Raw genomic sequence first — 24,755 nt, forward strand, 5'->3', positions numbered from 1 at the left:
TTTGAAAGCAGTCCACGCCCTTCCTTTCTTTTTGCTCAGCCACTCTCATTTGCTCTTTTAAATTTACATGTCTCTGCTTCTTTCATTTGTCATGTTTGCTTTAGACAGTTAAGCCTGCAAATGAGCAGCATATCTACCTGTTTCCTGGGCAGCGCTTATTTGATATGTATGTCCCTCTTTGTGCAAATGCACTAGGTAGGAGAGGGTCCCTATCACTGGTTATTTCATGACAGCAGCGGTTTGTTTCGATCCCTGGTGTTTTCCCGAAGGCACATCCATAAAGGACCTCAGAAACGTTCCAGTCGAGGACTGGCACATACAAATTTCTCTCTGCAACTGGGGAACTATCCCCAGCAGCAGATGGCAACAAGGGGTCTTTAGCTCTGAGCAAGGGCGGGCATATGCATGTTACACTACCTTTGATTTCTCATTAAAGGGGGCATTGTGGGATATAAATATGGTTGGTCAATCCAGCTGCTGGCCCTCCTCAGAGTGCTGAGCCAGGCGGGGAAATGATGACACGGGGTCCCGGGGCAAGCATCAGTAGCGGACCTCTCAGGGTGCTGGGCAATGGCACCTAAGGGCACTGGGAACTGTAGCTGTGAGCGGTAAACTATAGTTCCCAGGATTTTTTGAGAGAGAAAATTACTTGTGCTTTAAATGTATGGGGCCTACTCAGCACAATACTGCAAGCCTATAGAACCTCTCCTGGAAGTAATCCCTATTGAACTCAATGATACTATTTCTCAAGTAGGCAAGCGTAGGATTGTGCTGTAAGGCTACAATCCTTTGCACATTTATCTAAGCCTCGTTGAATTCAGCAGGATGTACTTCCAAGTAACTGCTTAACTCCTACCTACTTCAACGGGACTTTGCATCTATAGCAAATTTTAAAAGGGATTCAATCCCTTTCTCTCCAGATGTAAAATGCATTGGTTGTCAAGCACAATGATGCAAAACTGATCCATTGGAAAATCAACTGCTTACATTTTTTTTAATGATTCGGCAAAAAAGCCTGCACAGATAAAAAGATTCCCTCTACCTGCAAGCCAGCAAAACTCATGCACTAAGCTTGGAAAAATAAAGCAGAGAAAAGTGTGTGTGTGTGTGTGTGTGTGTGTGTGTGTGTGTGTAATCTCTTAAGCAAAAATCACCAACAAAACCAAACACCAGTACAACAGTATATTACTGAACACATATATTAAACTGTCTCATCACTTGAGGTTCTTACTCTGCTTGCTAAGATTTAATTAACAATAGTGCATGCACTTGAAAACTCAGTGCCACAATAAATGTCAGTGTGTATAACTGCAAACTGCATGTGGGCCAGAACAAACTTCAGTATCACAATAGGGAGTGTTGAATACCCCCCCTGTTTTTTTGGTGGGGGTGGGGGGGATGGGTTGCTTGCAGCTGGTTACCCCACCCCCCGCTGGTTCTATCAAATCTGTATATCCACAGAGCTCAGGGCAGCATACTTGCGGATTATCCCATTTTGGGGGCTTGCCCAAGCAGGTGAACTTCCCAAGGCCACCCAGTGACCTTCAAAGAAGAGTAGGGATTATGAGAACCCAGGCTTCCCTAGCAGAGTCTTCTCCAACCTCGTGCCCGCCTTCCTGATAGTTTTTGACACCAAGCCTCCTCAGCCTCAGCCAGTGTGGCCAATGGTCAGGGACAATGGGAGTGGTGGTTCGAAAGATCTGGAGGGCATCTGGTTGGAGAAAGCTTTCCTAGTCCACATCCAGCAGCCCAAACCACATAGGCTATCTGTACTACTTGATACACAGGGCTAACCAACTATCTGCTGTTCAGCATTGAATGCAGAAGCACTGCATGCACACGACAGGTTGCTGGATGGGGAATTCTACACAGAGCAGCCTTTTGCTGGGAAATCCATGTGTGAAAGCCTGATTTCTTTTGCACACAGAATTCTCCTTGCTGATATTCATCTTGACCAAGTGAGAACGGCATTGTTCCTTGGGAGCAAAGTATTGCGAGTACTTGGAAGACAGAACCCTCAGGATCCTGAGCAAAGTAGAAGGCACCTCTAACAATATAACATAAACAGAGCACTTGTAATATTTGAAAACAAGTTATCCGGCATATGGGAAAACCAGTTCTTGAAAAGAGAATTGTTCGAAATTCTGGAAACAAAAAATATTGGGTTGAGGTGAGTGTGGTCTGCTTTAGAACCAAAGTACCTGATGACCTAAATAGCTTATATCCAAGTTGAGCATTCTAAGACATCTTTGTTGGTCCTAAGCCAATACTGCAATTGATTTAACACTATGATGCATTTAACTGAAGCTCACTGATTTTATTTTACTGGACCATTAAAGAACACACTGTATGAATATCAAGGAAAAGAGGATAATGTGGAAGTGTTACATGGGCATATAATTAAGGAACAACCCAGAGAAGATATACATGCCCCCACCCCACCCCGTGATTTACTCCGGGAATCTAACACAGCATTTTATGCTGCATGTGATGAATAAATCAGTATACCTGCTAGTGTGAAGAGAGAGAAAAGCCTATTTGGCTTTCTTTTATAGAAGCTTTGTAAATCAAGACTGATTTTCAGCATGTATAAATTGTAAGACAGGTCAACATTCAGGGAAGACCATTTTCCGCCTCCCATCATTTCAGATGAGATTTAATCAACAGAAGCTGTGTGTCACACACAGGAAACCAGAATATGCTATTAAAACACATCCTTGGAAACAGAGATCTACGTTGTGATCAGAAAGCATTATGAATGCATGCATTCAGCCATTATTAGTCACACAATCTATTTAACTAAGTTCCCCTTGGTTAATGGAATATGGCACAATAGTTCCAATCTGATATTCGCCAAAAAGCAGACTTCAACTTTATTATAGGCATAATCAGGCATGACTGAAAAATGAAGGATCTCTTTCCACTGCTACCAGCTAGATATTACAAGCTATTCTAATATATCAACACAGTCTCAGTCTATAAGGCAAAGAAAAACAACCACAGCTTTCAAATAATTATTTCCACAATCTTGTTTTTTCATAATTATGCTTTCAAATCAGACAAGAATGGTTAAAAAGTAAAAAAAGAAGACATTCCTACCTTTATGTAGCCCCAAGACACTGAGAGTAAATAGTTTGCTTCGGGCATTTTTGATTTTTTTTAGGGTTACCAATTTAAAACAGAATTTTCCAGTCCTCTACTGTTATTGAGATAACAGGGGAAAGTATGCTGGATTCTTTTAAATGAATTTTGCTTTTCAGTTTGTTAGTTTTGTTGATCTATTGATTCCCTGCGATTAGGTACACAAGAGAACATCTAACTGGCATTCCAGTTGTGAGATCTTCTGGTTATATAAGAGCCATTTGCAAAATTCCAAAGTGCAGTAAAATTCAAGGACTTGGTTGGAAAGACATATTTCACCAGCTGAAGAGAAATCTGAAGAGCGGAAAGCGATCTGCATATTTCCAGAACACCACGACTTAATGAATTATGTATGCCAAGATGCTCAGCTGCTGAAAGAGACTTGCTCTATATCAACAGCCTACCAAATAAGAATCTGCAGGGAAGCTACAACCAGTGTCAAGTAATCCCTCCCATTAATCTCAGATAAGAGCCAATCACGTCCCTGCCGAAATATATAAAAGCAGAAGAAAAAGCCATGACATGTGTGTGCTAGTTTCTGATTGGGCAGCATAGGTGAATCTCTTGGGGAAAGGGTAGTTCTCTTCTTTTGTGCTAAATGCCATTTAATAATGGCTTCCCTGCAGCATTACCTCTGTGCAGACATGATTAATTAGCTGAACTTTTGTGAGTGTGTGTGTGTGTGTCTCAGTAGCATCTTCTAGCTTGCACCCATTCAACGAGGCAGAAGTGACTGCTCAGCTCAGGCTAAATGTCATTGGCTTATTAGTTCACTGCATTTTTTATTTTAAAAGCAGCACATTTTCTAGAGCACTTTATTTTTAAACAGCCAAACGTGACGAAAACCCTTGCAAAACTGTTTAGCTAAGTCTCCAGTGCAGCAATTCTACTGCATTTCAATCTGACAGCATCCATATTGCGTTGTTAGGTGTGTACACACAGCCTCTGGTCAGCCTGGTAGCTCACATACAGTATGTCCCAAAAAGAGGGAGAAATTAAATAGGAGCACTTGGGAGTATCAACACTGTACTACATTTCAAACCAGGTGCAAGCATTTCGTGAAGCAGTATGAACAAAGAAATCAGAGTCAACAAAAGAGTTGCCGTAGCACTGCAGCTTCCCCTCTTTGCGTCATCACAAACAGAATCAATTTACAGAGGGATGGCCGTTGTCAGTGTGCTGCAGGGAACTCGGCACAGAATCCGGAAACACCTTAAAGATCAACTTCTTCACTGCGTCGTAAGATCTCAGAGACTGCATCTCTCTCCATCAGCTGAACGAAGCATTAACTTCAGTGTTAACAATTTATGAAACCATCCACGAGGGATTTTTATATGTGTGTTACTAATCTCCACTGAAATTAGGCCAAAGAGCAAACGGCAATCTCCATTTGTGATACATCTAGTGAGAATACAATGTGCTGCAAGAGTTATATTTCTTTCAGAAACACGTTTTGCTTAATTAAATATTTAGTATTTAGTACAGTGGTACCTCGGGTTAAGTACTTAATTCGTTCCGGAGGTCCATTCTTAACCTGAAACTGTTCTTAACCTAAGGTACCACTTTAGCTAATGGGGCCTCCTGCTGCTGCCGCGCTGCCGGAGCATGATTTCTGTTCTCATCCTGAAGCAAAGTTCTTAACCTGAGGTACTATTTCTGGGTTAGCGGAGTCTGTAACCAGAAGCGTATGTAACCTGAAGCATATTTAACCCGAGGTACCACTGTAGTGAGTTTCTTAGTACATAAATGTGTTGTGGGAGACACCTTTGCATCTACCTTGCTCTCCACCTCGCACCCACAACCCCATCCTGGCACCAATTCTGCTGGGTGCCCTTCTTGGCCCTCCATGACCAGCTGCTGCCATTGCCACATGAACTGGCTTCCCTCAGGCAGGCAAGGAAAGGCCCCAAGAAATTTTCAGGTTGAGTCTCTCTCTCTTGTGCGCGCTCTCTCTCTCCCCTTTGTGTGCCTTCCTTATTAAAGGGGGGTGCACCCCACTTTACGCAATTTCACTTATGCACGTGGGGCCCCAGAACATAACCCCCACATAAGTGTGGGGGCGTTGTCTGTAATTCCCCAAAATGAAAATGTTGCCATGCACGATCATAAAGAAAGTTTGCATCTCCCCCAATAAAAATTTCAGTGTGCTGGTTAACACACAATGCCAGACCATGATATACAAGTGAGCCTAGGGTTTATCCCCCCCCCCCATAACCTGTACATGCCCTGATTAAATATTACAGTGGTACCTTGGGTTAAGAACTTTGCTTCAGGATGAGAACAGAAATCGTGCAGCGGTTTAGCTGGGTATGGTTTAGCATTCAGGTGAATCAGCTCTACGTAATCCTGAGCCCCAAAATTTACAACCCACATCTATGTATGCTTACCGAGAAGTTAGTCCTACTGAATTTAATAGGACTTTTCCGCAGGGAATCACAGATTTGTAGAGTTGGAAGGGACCATGAGGGCCATCTAGTCCAACCCCCTGCAATGTAGGAATCGTTTGCCCAACACGGGGCTCAAACTCATCACCCTGAGATTAAGTGTCTCATGCTCTACCAACTCAGCTATCCCCAGCTTTCAAAATGAAAGCCGACTTTAAATTTCAAAAATCAAATGAAGTAAAGTCAAGTCTGCCTGGTCCATTTTACCTCTAATCCAGGCATCATATCCTAACACATGATTTTACACCAAGGTGACATCTGGCTGGGTAGGACCTGCCCCACTCTCTGAAACTGTGCACTGTACTGCAATCTAAATTTTGCATTAGAATTCTCAAAATAGTTCCAGGTATACTATACTTTGGTGCTTTAACAAACCCCCAAAACATGTGAGGCTCAGGATTAAAATAATAAACCAGGGCTATTATCAGCGTGACACTGATAAACTATACAGAAAAGGCCAGCAAGCAACAAAAACTGAGGATCTCTTAAGGTGCATTTATGTATAATACGGGGAATAGGATGTTCAGAGACAATCGTCCTAAGGGACTATTCCTTGAACAGAGAAGAGTAACCTAATTCCAGGGTTGCTATCACATTCAAAAGGTTTAAGCAAACCACAGCAACAATAGCCACTTTAGATTGTCTGCTGGCCTGACCTAATTGGGTAATTAATCTGTCTATTATTTTCACACTGATAACCCAGACCAGGTAATTTAAATAACAGGAATGTTTATTATTTATGTGAGATGTAGTTTTCTATCGAAGAACAACATCTGGACAATGACTGAAGAGTAGTCCTAGTCAAAGAGATTTTGTAGGTACTGAAGCACTTGCAAAATATGGCAAAAATCTATTAATAGAAGTGTGGTAAGTGCATATACTACCAGGGGACAGAACCTATTGTCTGCTTTCAGTCTTAGAGGAGGAATATGACATGTCACTGAGGGTGCCTTGACTTATTAAAGGAAGCAGCTTCTCCAATTGTCACATTTTCCTTCTGCATGAATTTAAACATTTTGGGGGTGTGAAAGTCAAATAAATTCAGATTCCGATACCCCGCAAAATGCAGGATTGTCATTTACAGGGATCTTGGTCACCATTAGTGATTAGAAATTGCAGAGATGGTGACTCAGAGCCCCTGATTTGCAGTACACTCACAGCAGCATGAACATAGCTCAGTCCTGATTGAACTCTCATCAACTGCAGAACTGACCCAGCATTTTGGGGACCACAACCCTCCTGAAAAGCTTTCTGCAAAGAATTTGAATTTCTTGTCCTAATCAAGAGCCAGTGAATTAAGAGAAGGGCTCAACCACCAGGCAGTATGTGCTCTGCTGCACTTGTGGAATTTATTTACCTTCCTTTGTGTAAAGACCAGGTCCTTGATCACACAGACAAAGCATATGTGCAAAATTCTTTATGCATGCAGGCACTTTCCAGAAGTTAGGTTAGCATAAGACTCAGTTGTTCCCTGTGCACATTTCTCCCACTGTAGTGATAGGAAATAGGGCAGAGGAGGAGAGCTGTTTTTGCTAATACAGTGGACGCTCGGGTTGCGAACGTGATCCGCAGCGTTCACAACACGGGTTGCAATTCGGCACTTCTGCGCATGCGCAAAGTGCGATTTAGTGCTTCTGCACAACCACCAAAACCCGGAAGTAACCGGTTCCAGTACTTCTGGGTTTCGGCAGTCCACAACCCGAAAAATGCAACCTGAAGTGGCTGTAACCCGAGGTATGACTGTAGAGACAGAATTACATAGTATGCAGAGGAAAACTGAAATGAGCAGACAATAGGCAGCTAGAGGTGCACAGCTTTAATCTCCTCAGAAATGCTTTTCTGCGACTCTGACCTAGATACTACACACAACAGCATTTAGAGTGAAAGAAAACAATCCCAAGAGTACATTTATATTAAAAACATGAATTGGTTTTAGCTGAAGGAGGGGCTCAATCAGTGATTCAATTACACCAGCACCAACGCTCTGGATGCACAAGGGTCATGTTGAAATTTACGTGTTACAAAGATTTTTTCAGCTGATGTATCTTAACCATGTCTTGCACAATACATTTGTAAACTTGGCAGATTTACTTCAGAACCCTTACAATGTCAACTTGTGCACCCTTACGACAGGGTGGCAATGAAACTAAGGCTGAATCTGTTGGATAGTGAAGACCAGAGAAACTGTTTGAATTAGGTTCTAAAATTCCATGTTTCAATTTCTTTTTAGATCCATCTGAAGCCTAAACTGATAGAAGCAAGAAAGCTAAAAATAGGATGGTCTGATCTACTAGATTTTGCGACAGCATTAAACTTGTAATAATTACTTTTACAATGTACTGTATAAAGTTTTGGCATTTGTGCACACTACACAGTTCTGTTCAATTCTGTTTGCATATACCGCCCTCTACTGATAATAAACAGTATCTTAAAGCAGCTATTTTGTTTTTTCTAAGCGCCGTTGTACTGCAGACTACCTAGCAAAGTTTGCTCAGTCACGGCAGTCAACTACAACTTGTATGTCTGCAGCTGTGAATAAGGCTGTTTAAGTTTTGAAAACTAAGGTACAATTATTACTGCATTCCGATCATTAATAGGTAGAGTAAAATATTTCTGTTAACAATAGTCTTGGGTTTGTGTGTTTATATACAGCAGACTTATGTATACAGCAGTTTGTAGAGAAGTTGGAAATCGGAAATGACTTTTACTCACTGTACCAGCTAAAGCCTTCACCCGTCTGGTGCCCTCCAGATGTGGCTGGACCACAACTAATCCAACAACATCTGGAAGGTGCCAGGTTACTCTACTAAGGGACAGGCTCAGGCCTTCAAAGTGTGGCTTTGCATGACTTCTTAAATGTTACCAAACTGGGGAAATAAATTTACCCGTATGTAAAGGAAGAGAGGCTCATCATTTCTTTGAAGAGTTCTCTGGTTTAAATCCAGTTTAAAGAACCACAGGCAGGTTACCTCATCCCAATCTCCCCCGCTATGTTGAGGAGTATTGTATTTATGTTTAAATTATAGTCCTTATTTATAAATTTCTTCATTCTGGACAATGTGTACACCTACCCATCAACAACCTATACAGGAGCTGTTCATATCATCACCCTAAGCAGTGCTAAGAATATTTATCTTATGAAGATATGCCTAACTTATTTATATCACAATCAGCACTTCATTTTTGTTCTGCTACACGACTGGGCCAATGGGATCTGTAATTGACACTGACATTAACTGCACAGCTCCTTTGCACTGTATTTGTTATTTTGTACTGTTATAAAAGCAAGTTACTAAAAAAATTAAGATTGGGCGAATCGTTGTCAAAGTTGCCTCCAATCCTGTCTGTCTTTCACGAAGGCTGGCTTGGAATTCCACTGTGAGAGGGACAAAAGAACTGGATATGTGTGTCAGGTGTGGGGGCAGGAAGAAAAAAAATCTATATTGTTGGACACAGAGCCACGTTTCAGCACCACACGTATGCAAAGTGTTGGGAAGGATGGTGCAGAGGATTTTTTTTTTTTGCAAAGCAGAGAGCGCTTATTTATTTTAAAAACTTCTATCCAGACTTTCCACTTATACGTGGGTTACAGTAATAAAAAAAGTAACAATAAATTACAATCAAACGTTTAATCAAGCAAGGCTCGAACCAGCAAAATGCATTTAGTATGTTCACTTGACGGCATTTGTAACACAGCTATCCTGTTTCAGGCTAAGATTTCAAAACAAGGCCAGAAGGGTGAAACTACAAATGGCACCATCAGAGGGCCACACTCCACAATACTATCCTTGTCTGCCTACTGCTTTCACGGTGGGTTTTGTAAGGCTTATGGGCTGCACAACACTTGCCAGGATGAAGTTATTACACAGTGAGTGATTGAGAAAGTGTGTGTGTGAGAGAGAGAGATAGAGAGAGATTATGTTTCTGGTTTATTGCCTATAAATGTTCTTTTAATCTTAATCAAGGCGGCTTCTGACAACAAATGTGCTTTTCGCTGCAGAGCAGCCAGGATCATTTAGGTTTTAGATTGTAAGCAGCAACAGAAATACTGAGACTCTGTTTAGAGCACAATCAGAAAAAACTAATTGCACAGAAAATATTACATGGTGAAAGGATGCAGCCCCAATATGTGCTTTTCTGCTTCTTATGGTAAAGGAAGTGGTGATAAATACTAGGCAATGCCCTGCCTCCAAGGAACTGAAACTCCCACCAGCCCCAGCTAAAACAGTCAAATCTGGAAAAATCATTGTTATCACCTGTGTGGGGCCTGAGTTTGGATGCAATGCTAAGCCCAACAGTAGCTTCGCCCCAGGATGTGCACCAGAAGGGGAGCGCAGTAGTTGCTGTCTTTGCTCCAGAACCTGTATACAGGCATACCTTGGTTCTCGAACTTAATCCATTCCAGAAGTCTGTTCGACTCCCAAAACTGCTCAAAAACCATGGCATGGCTTCTGATTGGCAGCATGAGCTTCCTGCACTCAAGTGGAAGCTGTGTCAGATGTTCGGGTTCCACAAAAACGTTCAAAAACCGGAACACTTACTTCTGGGTTTTCAGCATTCGAGAGCTGATTTGTTCATCAACTAAGCTGTTCGAGAACCAAGGTATGACTGTATGTTTGCTCATTCATGCAAAGCCATAGTTTGGCTTCGTATGCTACATGTGAACTGCGTCAATGCCTCTCATTAAAGGAAGCGAGAAAGAAAAAAATTTGGGAAATGATATACAATGAATTGAAGAAAATGTTCCATTTAACATTTGTTAAACCCGAGGCATTTTTGTTGGGGATTGTAGGGAAAGACCTGCCAACAAATCTGAAAAACATCTTCATGTATGCAACAACGGCAGCGAGAGTTCTGGTAGCAAAAGGACGGAAGACTGAAGAAACGCCAACTAAAGAATCATGGCAAGAAAAATTGACGGACTATGCAGAACTGGCAAAACTGAAATATAAGCTACGGGGAAAGGATAACTGTGACTTTAAGGATGAATGGGAACCCTTTACAAAGTATCTGAAGACGCAACAAAGCGAACTGGACTCCTTGGCAGGTTTTGAATAAACACTCACAAACTTTTTATTGATAATAATCAGCTAAATAGTTTGAGGATCTATACAACTTTGTAACATGCAGAAAACAGCATTCTTAGAGAAACCAGAGACTGGAACTGAGGGAAGTCGGGGGGTGGGGGGGTTTTGTGGGGGAGGGAGGAAAAATGGGGGGGGGGAAACAAGGATGATATGTTTTGGGATAGTATGTCTTGTTTTAATTTTGAATAAAAAAACTATTTAAAAAAAAGAAGCGAGAAAGAGATAAAAGGCAGCTACACTTCTTATTTTTCTAACAGAATCCGTTTCATCCAGCCTCTTTCAGAGGTGTGTTTTCCCCCCCATAAGTAACTTTTATCAATGAGCTGATGCGTCACAGTTAGGAAAAGATACTGCCGGTTGCCACAAAAATTCAGATATCGGTGAAGCATCATGCAAGCCTGCTTTTATCAGAGGAAGTGAAATGAACATGGGCAAAGCTGACACATAGGATAAAGTCAGCAAGCTAAAAACGCAGGAAACCAGAAATGTGAGGAACAACTTCCTAAGGCGAGGGGAGGGGGCATTTAGGGTCAAGACTGTGAAGTGCTGATGATGTTTGTCCCAAAGCAGCATGTAGGAGCATGTGAACAGAAACAGATGATGAAGTAGCCTGTGTGGAATTGAGTGACGGCAGACCTTGATGGGAGAAGGCCAGCACCCTCAAAAGAGATTTGTAACCCACGTAGAACGATAAAACAGCAGTACCAGTTGGAAAGCAAGGGAAGGAATGAGGTGCAAGTAAACATCAAAGTCCAATTACTTGGGAATATTTAAAAATATCTCAGTGACAACAAAAACTAATTGGTGAATATTTAGGAAACATTTGTTCTTCTCACCTGCTGTGGGGTAGCAGTGAAGTTATCACTGTTGTAACTAATCCACAGTTCTTTGTGTACTCAGATGCATAAAAGGCTGTATCCCGAACAGCAAAAGATCCAGCAAAAGTTCCACCCATTTCAATGGGTGACACTTGAGTATGTGCTTACTTAAATAACCTCTCTATTTTAGTTATATTGTGCCCCCAAATTCTTAATGTCTGAGGAAATCAGGAGTTGTCATCCTGCCATATCAAATCAAACCTTGACACAGGCCCATAACCCAACACACAGTCATAAATGGAATCATTGCAGAGATGGAAGGGACTCTGAAGAACATCTTGTGCAACCCCCTGCAATGCAGGAATATGCAGCTGCCCCAGACGGGGATCAAACCTGCAACCTTGGCATTATCAGCACCATGCTCTAACCAACTGAGCTCACCAGGTGTACACATCTTTCTAGAAATACTAGCAGAGCCTTGCGCATGGTGGAAAGGAATATGATAATCAAAAAGTTAGCTGCCGGTTTCCATTTTATGTTATGTTTATGTTGCCTTATGTTGCTCATCAAAGAGCAAACAAATTACGCAAAAGCAAGCTGGTTGGCTATTTTTCTATCCAAGTCTTGGCTCACAGGGAAATCAGCAGGAAGCCCTGAAACCACTGTTCAAGGCTCCAATGACCCATGCAGTTTGTAGACCAAGGACCAAGTTCAGGAACTTAACTGAACAAAAATCTGGGTAGACTCCAGGGGCAAAACCAAGGTTTCTTAGATGGACAGGTCAGAGGGGGAATATACCCAGAGACAAGACATAACTAAGTGCAATCCTAGGCATGTTTTCTCCGCTGTAAGCACCAGTGTTCAATACTCCCAGGTAAGTGTGAGCAAGACTGCAGCTTAAATGCCACTGAATGCAATGTGCTTACCTCTGGGTGAGCATGCATTGAAATTGCCTTTCTTATATATATATACAGTGGTACCTTGGGTTAAGTACTTAATTCGTTCCAGAGGTCCGTACTTAACCTGAAACTGTTCTTAACCTGAAGCACCGCTTTAGCTAATGGGGCCTCCTGCTGCTGCTGGGCCGCCAGAGCACGATTTCTGTTCTCAACCTGAAGCAAAGTTCTTAACCTGAAACACTATTTCTGGGTTAGAGGAGTATGTAACCTGAAGCGTATGTAACCTGAAGCGTATGTAACCTGAGGTACCACTGTATATGAAATGGCACAAAGTTGAATCTTGTGATTTCAACCTGAAGACATTTTATAATGGACAATTAGGAAATGGTTGAAAGCGCTTCTGAGCAGTTTGAGTACATCTTAGTCTTTGTCTAAACATGGCCTCTCTTAAACGAACACAAAGAGACAAACAAAAATGTCGCTTTTTGGGAGACTACGGCATTCCTGACAGAACCATTAGCTGCAGGTGAACTGCTCAGATATGTTCAAATATCAGTTCAACACAAAAACACCTTTTGTTTCATTTGCTCTTATGCCAGAGCTTGTTTTAGAAAGCTTTATGGGGCAAACCAGAGGAGTGGAGTATGGAGAAGAGATTAACAAGCAGTAAAGCCGTCCATCAAGTTGATATTCTCTCTCCAGTTCTTACTCCTGAGCCCGAAGCACAATCACACTGCTACTGCTGAGTCTGAGGACAGTGAAAAGTGATTGTGGTGTTGGCATTCTGAGTTAGATGCTGGAATTGATAGGGATAGCACTGTTCAGACTCCTCTGGTTGAACCACTAAGAGTCTCCCATCATATTGCTCCCTCCATTTCCTATGTTCAGAGGTTGGTGCTACTGCCTTAAGTAGCTAAAACAGCACCATCCATGTACATGACGGGGATATCAGTAAGTTTAGGGAAACACCAAGCTTTGCAGACATTCTAAAATCTTAAGGGTAGGTGGGGTGGGGTGGGAGCCACAAACAGCCCAATGAATCCTGGTTGGACTGAAAACCAGGCAGGGGTGGAACAGAAAACACAAACTTTTCACACTGCAACATTTAGTTGCAGGTCTATATATTTTTTTTCTACAAAAGACGTTTCCTTGAAGCAGGCAATTGCAGAAGTGGGAAGTATCACATTGTTCTAGGCGCATAGAAAGTTCTAGCACAGTTTAAACACAACAGCTGGAAGAAGCCCAGCAGTAAGTGCAAAATTACAGGGCTTTGCATGGATTGTTTCTTATTTACAAGCACACACTTGAGATCCGTGTGGAGTCTGGGAAAACTGTTGTTTCTGAGATGAATACCTCAGCAATACCACAGACAAGGCAAACTCATCCCTGTCTCCCTACCTCCCCAAAAAACAGCAACTAAGGAAGAGAGACGTGGGTAGGAGCTGTGTAATTCTTCTTTCTTCTTCTACCTGCTTCTAAGATTTATCCCCAAGGAAGGATAATGCTTTGAGAATTCTGAAGGGCAAATGGGGCATAAGTTGAAGCACAAGTTCTCCTTGCCCTGGACAAAAGCCAGAGGAAAGTCCTCCTGGCACAAGCCTCAGTACAACAAGTGGTTGCAGCTCAAGAGCACGGACAACGCTCTTGTGGAAATTCCATTCATATCAGTGATATCTGCGACGAAGAACGTATTGCAGGAATGTGTCCTGCAATGATATGCCATTTACATGGGTTTCTCAAAAGCAAGTCATGCCAAACGAGTCTCATTTCTTTCCTTTTTCCTTTTGAGAGAGTTGCAAGCCTGGTGGATCAGGGGAATGCTGAGGACATAGTGTATCTTGATTACAGTAAGGCTTCTGACAAAGCCCCCCATGATATTATTGCGAAGAAGCTGCTAAAATGTGGGCTGAATGAAGTAACTCTTAGATGGGTTTGTAGCTGGTTGACTGACCAAACCCAAAGAGTACTCATTAATGGTTCCTCATCATTCTGGAAAAAAGTGGCAAGTGGGGTGCTACAGGGTTTGGTCCTGGGCCAGTTGTTGTTCAAAGTCTTTATAATCGACTTGGACGAAGGAATTGAGGGAACGCTCATCAAATTTGCAAATGACACCAAACTGGGATGGGTAGCTAATGATGCAGAAGACTGAACTAGGATTCAAGATGACCTTAACAGATTGGAGAACTGGTTCCAAACTAACAATTCAATAGGGACAGATGTGAGGTTCTACACTTAGGCAGAAAGAACCAGCTGCACAAATATAAGATGGGGGGGGGCGCGCACCTGACTTGGCAGTAGTAGTATATGTGAAAAGGATCTAGGGGTCTTAATAGACCACAAACATAACATGAGTCAACTGTGTGAAGAAGCAGCAAAAAATGATAATGAGATTCTGGGCTGTATCACCAGAATTCTAGTGTCCAGATCAAGGTAAGTAACAGCACTGCTCTCTTCTGCCTTGGTCAGACCACACCTGGTGTACCATGTCCCAATTCTGGGCACCACAATTTAAGGAGGATATTGATAAGCTGGAACGCGTACAGAGGAGGACAACCAATACAATCAAGGGTCTGGAAACCAAGCCTTATGAGGAATAGTTGAGGGAGCTGGGTATGTTTAGCCTGAATAAGAGAAAACTGAGAGGAGATATGATAGTTGTCTTCAAATATCTAAAGGGCGGTCACATAGAAGATGGAGCAAACTTGTTTTCTGCTGCTCCAGAGGGTGGGATTTGAACTAATGGCTTCAAGTTACAAGAAAGGCGATTCTGACTGAAAATAAAGAAAAACTTTCTGATGGTAAGAGCTGTTTGAAAGTGTAACAGACTCCCTTGGGAGGGTGTGAACTGTCCTTCATTGGAGGTTTTTAAGCAGAGGTTAAGATGACCATCTTTGGCTGTGATTCCTGCATTGCAATGGGCAGGGTCATCTCTACAATTCTACAATTCTCTGTTTCTAAAAATCAGCTTGAAATAAAAGGAAGACTGATCAACTGAACCTTTCGATACTTAAGTTAACACTTTTCTAGGTCTTCATAGGTTCAATTTATTTCCTTACTACATTTCTAACACATGTTCCTTCCATCATGGAGTGCAAAGCAACACACCAGGGTTCCTCCTGTCTAAGCACCAAGCAGGCCAAGCTTCTGCTTAGATTCAGCAAGGTTGCTGCATCATGTATCTTCAAGGCCATGCCTCAGGCCCAAATATTGCTCATGAGCCCTTTCCTGGTTTCCTATGAACGTTACTTGTATTGTTGAGTTGTGGGTGAACATATCAGACGACACAGCGATTCTTCAAACAGCTCTTGTTTATTCACAGACCAGAACAGAACAGAACTGAACTGAAGGGTTCAGCCAGCCTGCTTATATAGTGCTCCACTAGAACGCAACAGTAACCATTTTCTGTAACTATCCAATCACTGAACGTCACTTTCAATCCCTTATTTGCATATGTGGACCTGAGTGAAAACTATCTACAGTATCCCCCTGCTAGCCCAGGGTGAGAACTTCAGTACGTAACATGTATAGCTTGCCATAAATGAGATGAAGAAACTAAAATGCATGTTAACCCCAAACGCAAAATGTTTCTGCGCAGAAGGGAATTTAAAATAAAAGCATGGAGAGAAGGTGAAGGATTTTTTCCTCCTCTCTCTCTCTCTCTCTCCCACCCCCTTCCTGTCCCCAGCTGCCTGCCACCTTACCCCTTCACTCTGAAGAAGTATTCCTGCTAAATTCTTTGTGTGTCACTTAAAAAAAGAAAAAAGGAAAGAGCCACCACTCCGTGGAGTGCTAGGTAACCGAGCTAACACAAAAACAAACAAGCCCAGTAGGGCCCCAGCATGTACATGCCAGAGCAAGAGCCTATAAATCACCCTGACTAGATAGCAGAATTTCAAAGGCACATTGCAAGCTGCTCCACACAGACTTGTTGACTCAAGCTTCAGTTCCTGTTGAAGCACTGCTATCATCCCCCTTCCTGAAAAGGGTAGCAGGGCAATATTACTATTTCAGCAGAGAATTGATTCAGCGCTCACTTAACCCAGAAGATTTGTTCTGCTTTGGACGCAGATATTTTATATTTTCTCAATATAAAAAGGCTTGCAATATAAGATTCCTGCACTGCAGGGGGTTGGACTAGATGACCCTCGTGGTCCCTTCCAACTCTTCAATTCTGTATTATTCTAAGCTCCCAAACGGATTAAAGCTGTTTGTGTGCCATCTACACATACAGAGAGCGATCCAAATGTAAATGTGTTCCTTTACACAGGAAAAGTCAATGGCTCTGTTTCTATAACCTAACAAATAATTCTGTTTCCTAGAAAAGATGTCTTTTATAAAATCCACCATTAGGTTTCGGAGCAAGAATTTATCATTACACATGTGTAGTTTTTTTGTTAGCCTTTGTGTCAGGAAGCTGCTGGTGTTAACATGGAGCTGAATTCCTGCTTGTCTTTGAACAAAACCTTGTTCATTCATACTGGACAGAAGTAGGTAACACTGCCACTGGCTTCCTTTGCAGACAATTCATTGGCCATTGATGTGCACAGCTCCTTGGGATTCACAGCCAAAGCAGCCAAAATGATAGGCAACGGGTCTATGTAACTGGAAAGCTCTTCTTCAAGGACTAGGCAAATCTTTGTAAGAAATTTTGTTTGGGGCTGATAGGGTTGGGTAGCACTTTAATTTAATGTAAATACTGTAATTCATATTTTGTTTTTCTTTCGTCATGGAACTTGAGGCAGCATACATGTTATATACTGAAGTTCTCACCCTGGGCCAGCAGGAGGATACTGTAGATAGTTCAGGTCCACATATGCAAATAAGGGATCGAAAGTGACGTTCAGTGATTGGATAGTTACAGAAAATGGTTACTGTTGCGTTGTAGTGGAGCTCTATATAAGCAGGCTAGCTGAACCCTTCAGTTCAGTTCTGTTCTGGCCTATGAATAAACAAGAGCAGTTTGAAGAATCGCTGTGTCGTCTGATATGTTCACCCACAACTTAACACATACATTAGGTCTCCAAGTAGCCTTCCACCTAGACGTTTCCCCTTGCCAGACTCAGATATGCTTAAGGCTCAGCTAGGTGGCTGCATCATATGCCTTCAGACCAGAAAGACTTGAGAGCTACCATTTGATGGTGAGTGTTCTGTTGGCCACCAAATGATTGGATCTGACACAGGGAACCTGGCTTGCTGGCCACTGTTTAAAGACAAGGGGCTACGGTTTCAGGTAGAGGACAGGACAGAGCTGAGAGACAGTACAAGTACCCAAGTCCACCAAGCAAGTTAATGGCAGAAGTGCAATTAAAACCAGTGTCTTCCAGATTCACAACAAAATTACAGAGAGATGCCTCAATTGAGTTCGAAGTACTCACAGGTAAGTGCATAGAGAGAATTGCAGCCTTAGCCACTAAGTTAAACCAACTCTCTATTTTGTGACATGATATTTGCTGAAATTTTAACATGGGAGAAAAAAAATCAAATCAATTAAAACACGCCCAACACTCTGTGCCTTCTTCTATTACTGAACTTTCTATCTCTGTTTAAAATACAACCCTAAACGTGACAGGCTGTTGTGGCAGAAAAACCAATGAAGTCTCCTGGCACTTTAAAGGTTAATAGATGCATTGTGGCAGAAGCATTTGTGGGCCTCAAGCCATTTGTCATATTAAGGCACACACACTTTTTTTTCTGGGGCAGGGGGAAGGGACACAAGGCCAGGAAATGCAGGAGAATTAACAGGCCTAGGACATTTTTAAGTGAAGTTCAAATGCAGTAACGGCCATTCACAAGCAGCAGTAAGTAGCTTAATACAACAGTTCTACCTTTGCTATGCTAATTTTGTATCAAGAGCGGGGGAGGAATCCATAAAATCCAAATGAATAAAGTCAAATGCCCTGATAAATTCTATTTCTCAATGGAGTATTCTTTTGAAGTTTTTGTTGACTTTCGAGTCAGCAGGACATGTCCTGGGAGGCTGAAAATGTTCCAGCTCTGGATTCTGAACATTGCCTCCTTTGGTTTTTTTTAAGTCAGATTTGGGCCCATTTATTCTTTTACATCACAAATGACCCTGTTATCCTATGCAGACATCAAAAGAGGAAATGTTGGCAGGTGATAAGAGTGTGCAAATGAGCCTGCAGTACTATAATGGCAGAAGAGAAATGCAGTATGTTGGCACTTACTGCTCCCCACTGAACTCCTCCATTATTATCAAAGATATACAGCCCATCCTGGACAATGCGCCTCCATTCACAATCTGCCCTTACTTACTCACTGTCCTCTAACCTGAAGGACTACCCACCAGTACAAAGAACTGTCAAATTTAGGCAGGAATCCTGGTTCTACACCAAACTTAGATGCACCGTTCTCTCTAGAGTCATTCAGGATACTTTACCACAGGACCTAAGCCATACCATCAAAGGCTTGTAGATCTATCGATCTTCCAGTGTCATACATGACATCACTTGCTGTCTGACTAGGAAAAAATGGTGAGTGAAAAGAACAGGTGGGCACAAATTTAATATTTAAAAAAATGGCAATGTTCAAAAACTAGGGCAAGAACATACCAGTCTCCCAGGTTGTAGCTGTCCTGAAAGTCACCATTTTGCAATACAGAAATGTCAGAGGTAAGAGTCTAGTGTGGAACTGCAGAAATGGGAGACTTCTTAGGTCTTCACGGAGCCTATGGGTTCTTTCCCTGCTACAGGCATTAAATTAGCTACCCAAAACTACAACAGCTGTGTTATCACCAAAAGCGAGAATAGTGCTTATCTACCATAAGTTTGAGCTTTGCCCAGAAATGTCCCGGACCTACTGACTCTCTTGCATTCCATGATCAGCGTTCAAAACTCCCATTGTTCCAGGCGCATTTTGCGACAGGGAATTTCATTAACATGAGCAGTTCCTGAGCTCTGGGCGCAGTACTGCACCTAAGATTTCAGAGCTCCTAGCTCTCATATCTCAGTTTCTAACACCGTTCAAGACCCTTGGGCTTACATTTGTTTCACTCTCTGTATATCACCAAAGATATGCACATATATCTGTAAAATGAACACACTACATATCTGACAATATGGGCTCTGAACAACTTAAGACATACACAACAATAAATCCATTGGTCCTTAAAGCTTTACAATTCTTTGTCCTGAACATGCTATACCAGCCTTTGCTAATCTGCTGCCCTCGAGATGTTAGCGAGTACCATCACGACTGCCCTGGTCATGGATGGTAGGACTTGTAATCCAAAGCAACCATCAGCAGCTTCAAATTTCTTACCTTTTTGCCCACTTTCCCTGACCCATAAGATTGGACTCTGATGTACGTGTATGAATCCACTGAATACCTTTATATGCTTTTATGTTTTGATACCATTGTATTGATTTTAGGATGCATTTTTGCTTGGGTCAATGGATATTGTTTTCATACTGTACACTGCTTAGAGATTTTGAAAATACCAAGCATTTTAGACCTTTTTTAAAACAAACAAATGCATAAAAAACATTTTCATGTAACCTTTTATTATCTCCAAAATCTGCAGATCAGAGGAAAATGAAACTTATATGTTGGGTGGGGAAAGGGGTGTCCACACTTCCATTAGGTATATATTTGGCCAGAACCCATCATTCTCGGGCTTCAGACACAGTATAATTTTAAAGCACATGGGGGGGAGGTTGTCTTCAAATGTGCTTTAAAAGTATGTAGTGTACACAGCCTCTTTGTCTTCTGTTGAATGTAAAATATAGAGCCACATAGGATCTGTTCTATTATAGCCAGATCTTAAAGTCATTTAAATAGTAGGTGATCTAGAAAGTTATATATATATATATATATATATATATATATATATATATGTGTGTGTGTGTGTGTGTGTGTGTGTATGTATGTACAGTGGTACCCCGAAAGACAAATGTCTCGCTAAACGAAAAACGCGCAAGACGAAAGGGTTTTCTGATTTTTTAGCCGCTTCACAAGACAAATTTTCCTATGGGCCTTTCTCGCAAAACGATTTTTTTTTTGAGTTTTTCCCCACAGGCTCCCTCTAAACTTCAGCGGAGAAGGGCGGGCTGGGAGGGAATCCCTTGGACCCCCGCCAGACTTCCCGAAGCTCTTTTGAAGTCCGGCGGGGGTGCAAGGGGTTCCCTCCCAGCCGCCCGCATTAGAAGCGCTGGGGGAAAGCAGCGCGCTTCGCTGCTTTCCCCAGAGTGCTTTTAAACGCGGGCGGCTGGGAGGGAATCCCTTGGACCCCCGCCGGACTTCCCGCAGCTCTTTTGAAGTCCGGTGGGGGGAGAAGGGCTTTTCTTCCCACCGCCAGCCTTCAGAACAGCCTTCTGAAGGCTGGCAGTGGGAAGAAAAGCTGTTCTCCCCCCGCCTGCCTACAGAAGAGGTTCGAGGAAAGAGGCGAAGGAGTGCTGCCCCTTCACCTCTGTCCCCGGAGCTTGCCGTTCTCCCCCGGCCTGCCTTCAGAAGAGGTCCGGGGACAGACTGTCCCTGGACTTGGTCTGAAGGTGGTCTCCATAGGAACGCATTAATTGATTTTCAATGCATTCCTATGGGAAACCATGCTTCGCAAGACAAAAAACTCGCAAGAAGAAAAAACTCGCGGAACGAATTTCGTCTTGCGGGGCACCACTGTATGTATTCAGGGCTTCCCCCTGCAGCAGCTCATAGCTTTATGGGTGGGGGGATAAGATAGATGAAATCACCACTACTCAAAAATATACCAATACTGGCTTGATAAAGATGTAAAAAGAGTAGACGAATGCTCAGCCCAAACTCATTTCAATGACTAAGAACATGGTCCTCATTGGCAAGAACTAAGTCATAACTGAATCCAAACAATGAGTCATGATAAAATGAGTTGTATGGGGTAGGTGGGTGGGAGAATCAAACAAAAACCAGGAGGTTCAACTGGTTTCCTTCTTCGGAAGGACAATTCTAGATTAAAACATTGGACTGAACAGATATTTGATTGAGACAATATATCACAGTATTACCTAAACAACAGACACCTGTTGTCCAGGGCAAATTCCTCTAGCTCCATCAATAGAAGAGCTCATGCTGGATATGGCTGCATCTGCATACATTCAGCACTGGAGAAAGATGGAAGGAGCCCTGTTGTTGGATATGAGTATTTGCATCACATGGAAAAAGAATCATGATAAAACGTCCCAAAGTTCCAAATGAGGCTCTACAACCAAATGACTGATGGCTGGCAGGATCTGCAAAACTCTCAGAAACGTGCAAGTATTAACTGTGGCAGTAAGGTTTCAAGTACAAGCTGAAAATAAACCACAGAAACGAACATTCATGAAACATCCTCCTTTTCTTCTTGCCTAGTGGCTGTTTGACCACTCCAGAGTAGATGAATCTGGAGCAGGCTAATATTTTAACGCAGGACTAATTCTTCCACAACCAGAGTGTTCCACCTCCTCCATCCAATCTGCTGGAGTACTGAGAGCGAAGGATAGCTGCATTTCAGTTTTTAGTACCAAAGAGGATATCAACCAGCAAGTCCTCCGACTGCAGTATTGCTTTTTACCAGCACTTGAACTGCTGAACCCTAGCCACTTGTGAACTACAATTCTGTCTAAAGGAAGTGAAACGATCATGGGTGTTTTCCTGTGACAGGTGGTCCTTGTGTACAGCCACCTACCATTGCACGAGAACCTCACTGGACTGAGAGAATACTAGCATAGTGTTCGCGACAGCTGTGCTATCGCCGGAGGAAAGAATCTTCATCTGGAAAGGTCCTCAAAGGCAGATTTCAGTCCGAGACTGCAAATCCCTTCTTCTTCCCTTTCTCCCTTCTGTAGCAATTTGCCTGGCCTGAAAGTCAGCACAGGTCAGGAGTTCCAACCTTGGAAACATTTCTCCCAACTTTTCAATTCCTTTTCTAGCTGGGAATTTCCACTCTTACAGTGTTTGCCGCCATCTAATGCCACCTGCTTTGCTGCAGGCAATTCTGCTTTTGCAATACTGTTTTAGAGCCCTTCATGTTTGGTCCCAATTTAATTTAATAATAATAACAAAAAACCCAGAGGCTTTAAGTTGTTCCTGAAACTATCCTTCTTTCCATTTCACCTACAGGGCAATGAAAGAGAAGTGTCGTAATTCTGGAATTTTCAACAGAAAGTGCCACTGATTCTACACGAGGGAACTGATGCAAAATCTTGCTACTGTTCTATGCCATTCAGAAGAAGCGGCATTAAAGCTTGGAAGAATATGGCCAACAAAGCAAGACACACCCACAATTGCAAGAAGTGGTTTGCTTGAGGAAGCACTGACAACCCACCACCACTAACCCCCAAATTGGGATTTGTTGAACCCTTGTCTCTGTACTATGCAAAAAGCAGAACAAAATCTCTTCCCTATAAAAGCAAGCCCAAAGCAAAACCACAAAACCCACTGGCGGACAAAATACAGAATCCTTACTACTATGATAGAAAAGAAGATACTCCTGTGTCCAGGGGCTAATATCAAACACTTGAAGGGGGGAGAAAAAGGTTTGGCTTACAACAGTTAATAGTTCATTCTGCTCCTGGAGTGCTGAAGTGAAGACCCTACTCTTTTCTCAGTACATTCATATATGGCTTAGTTCTCTACGTTCATTCAGTGATTCTTCACTATTCAACTAAAAAATTCCTCTCATTTGTGGATGTAGGCACACAAACAAAGAGATCTACTTTAGTCAACAGTCATATTGCAACCACGAGTTCTCCTCTCTTCCTTAAGAAAAACTAAAATCTTTTAGAAGTTCAACCAAAATAAAAAGAAAACTGGTTGAAGCATGCTTGCCTTCTACTGCTGTGCCTTGTAACCACCATATAAGTTCAATTTTATTGCCAAGCCGTTGCTCCTATTAGCTGATCTTTCTTGTAAGCTCTGTAAATATGAGTAACTGAAAAGAGCTACAATTACTCAGATAGAAAAGCAAGGAACGAAGGGGGAAAGGTTACATAGGGGTTTGTATTTTTTTAAAAATCATCCTATCATAAAACTACTCAGCTCTGTGGACAGTTCCTTGTACATTCCTAATTTTCAGTACTTGAAATACTTTTCAATGCAGTGATTTCACTGAAGAAAATGGAATATGGTAAACACAGATTTACTATACCCAGCCCAAAGAAATTCCCAGCGCATGCATAAGACAGGATCATTTTACACATTGCAACAGAACCAACAGCCATTTAAGCCATAGTCTCCAACAAAACTGCTGCCGATCTACTCTTTCTACAAGTTACAAAAATATATTCCCATCATAAATAAATAAGCCCCATTAAGTTCAGTGACATTTACTCTCAGGCAAGCATGGGTAGGATTGCAGCCTAATTTAAGTAGTGCAGGAAATAATATGAAGGAGAGACAGCAACATTAAATGGAATCTTACCTGGATCCAAAATTCAGGTGCAAAAAACTTTGGCCATACTTCATAATGTAAGGAACTCACAGTCATCTTACTCGTAAAATTTGTATCCTCTCAGTTTAAATGGCTAAGCATCCAACGATATATGCAGGCTGCCTTGAGTAGTCAGATCAACATTTCTTAGGAGTAAAAGCACCAGCATTCTCCAACAAAACTTTCTATTACACTTGGAGGGAGGAAAAAAACACACCAAACAGTTCAAATAAAGCTCTAAAATGCCCTAAAAGTTTGTATTTCAAGCTGCTGGCATTGCAAGCGGCTTCCTGCAAACAGCATCCCTCACGAAACCCCAGATGTACACATAGAGACAGCTTTTGAATCCTGTCAGGTACTTTCTGGCTTCTTGTAGAGAGCTATACTAGCCTGCATATACTCCAAAATGGCAACCTCATCTCTCCTCGTTGCTATGGACACGCCATACGTCAGACCTGCACTTTTTTCCCCCAGACCTGTTTGTTTATGACAGGCCTAGGTGCTTCCTATTATGGTGCCTGCATCAGCACAGCATGCTATTTGCCAGTAATGAGAGCCCGCGGCAGCCACTGAGGTGATCAGCATGCAGCAGAGGACAGAGATGCTGAGGAATCTGAGCATGCTCTCTGCATAGAACGGGCAATTTCAATCACGGTTAAGCAGCATACAAATCACAGAGCCTGATTTTTGCCAGATACTGTCTTGCAGTTCCTAGTGGTGGGGGTGGGAGGGTGGGTGAAGTTTAAATGCAGTCACACTGCTGCTACTAGTGCAATCCTGGCAGTGGACCTTTTTAAGGAACAAGGCAAATGGACCTCTGGAAATTTAGCACTGTCATTTGTTGCCATCCCAGCTTCTGTGGAAATCGAGCTGACGACAGCAGCCGGGTCCCCAAGTCTCAGCACTACTGTGTGGTTTGCAAAACTATTACTCATTCCTTTGTGACTCTCGCTTTTCAACTTTAGAAA

General features: G+C 42.3%; 1 protein-coding gene across 11 annotated transcripts in view; it reads right to left on the reverse strand.

The window, feature by feature from the left end:
• PDE4D (phosphodiesterase 4D) overlaps nucleotides 1-24,755 on the reverse strand; it is a 634,082-nt gene that overhangs the window by 17,624 nt on the left and 591,703 nt on the right. Inside the window, exon 1 of one of the 11 annotated variants that reach the window (XM_053408764.1) lies at nucleotides 23,779-24,170. The exons of 9 other annotated variants lie outside the window; for them this stretch is intronic. In XM_053408764.1, coding sequence (XP_053264739.1) covers nucleotides 23,779-23,844 — 66 coding nt within the window. In that variant the 5' untranslated portion in view covers nucleotides 23,845-24,170. Of the gene's footprint in view, nucleotides 1-3,099; nucleotides 3,541-23,778; nucleotides 24,171-24,755 lie in introns of those variants that run through there. One more of the 11 variants, XM_053408765.1, reaches the window with a different exon arrangement.

The sequence above is a fragment of the Podarcis raffonei genome, chromosome 11 (genome assembly GCF_027172205.1).
Source record: "Podarcis raffonei isolate rPodRaf1 chromosome 11, rPodRaf1.pri, whole genome shotgun sequence".
In the NCBI taxonomy this organism is placed as follows: domain Eukaryota; kingdom Metazoa; phylum Chordata; class Lepidosauria; order Squamata; family Lacertidae; genus Podarcis; species Podarcis raffonei.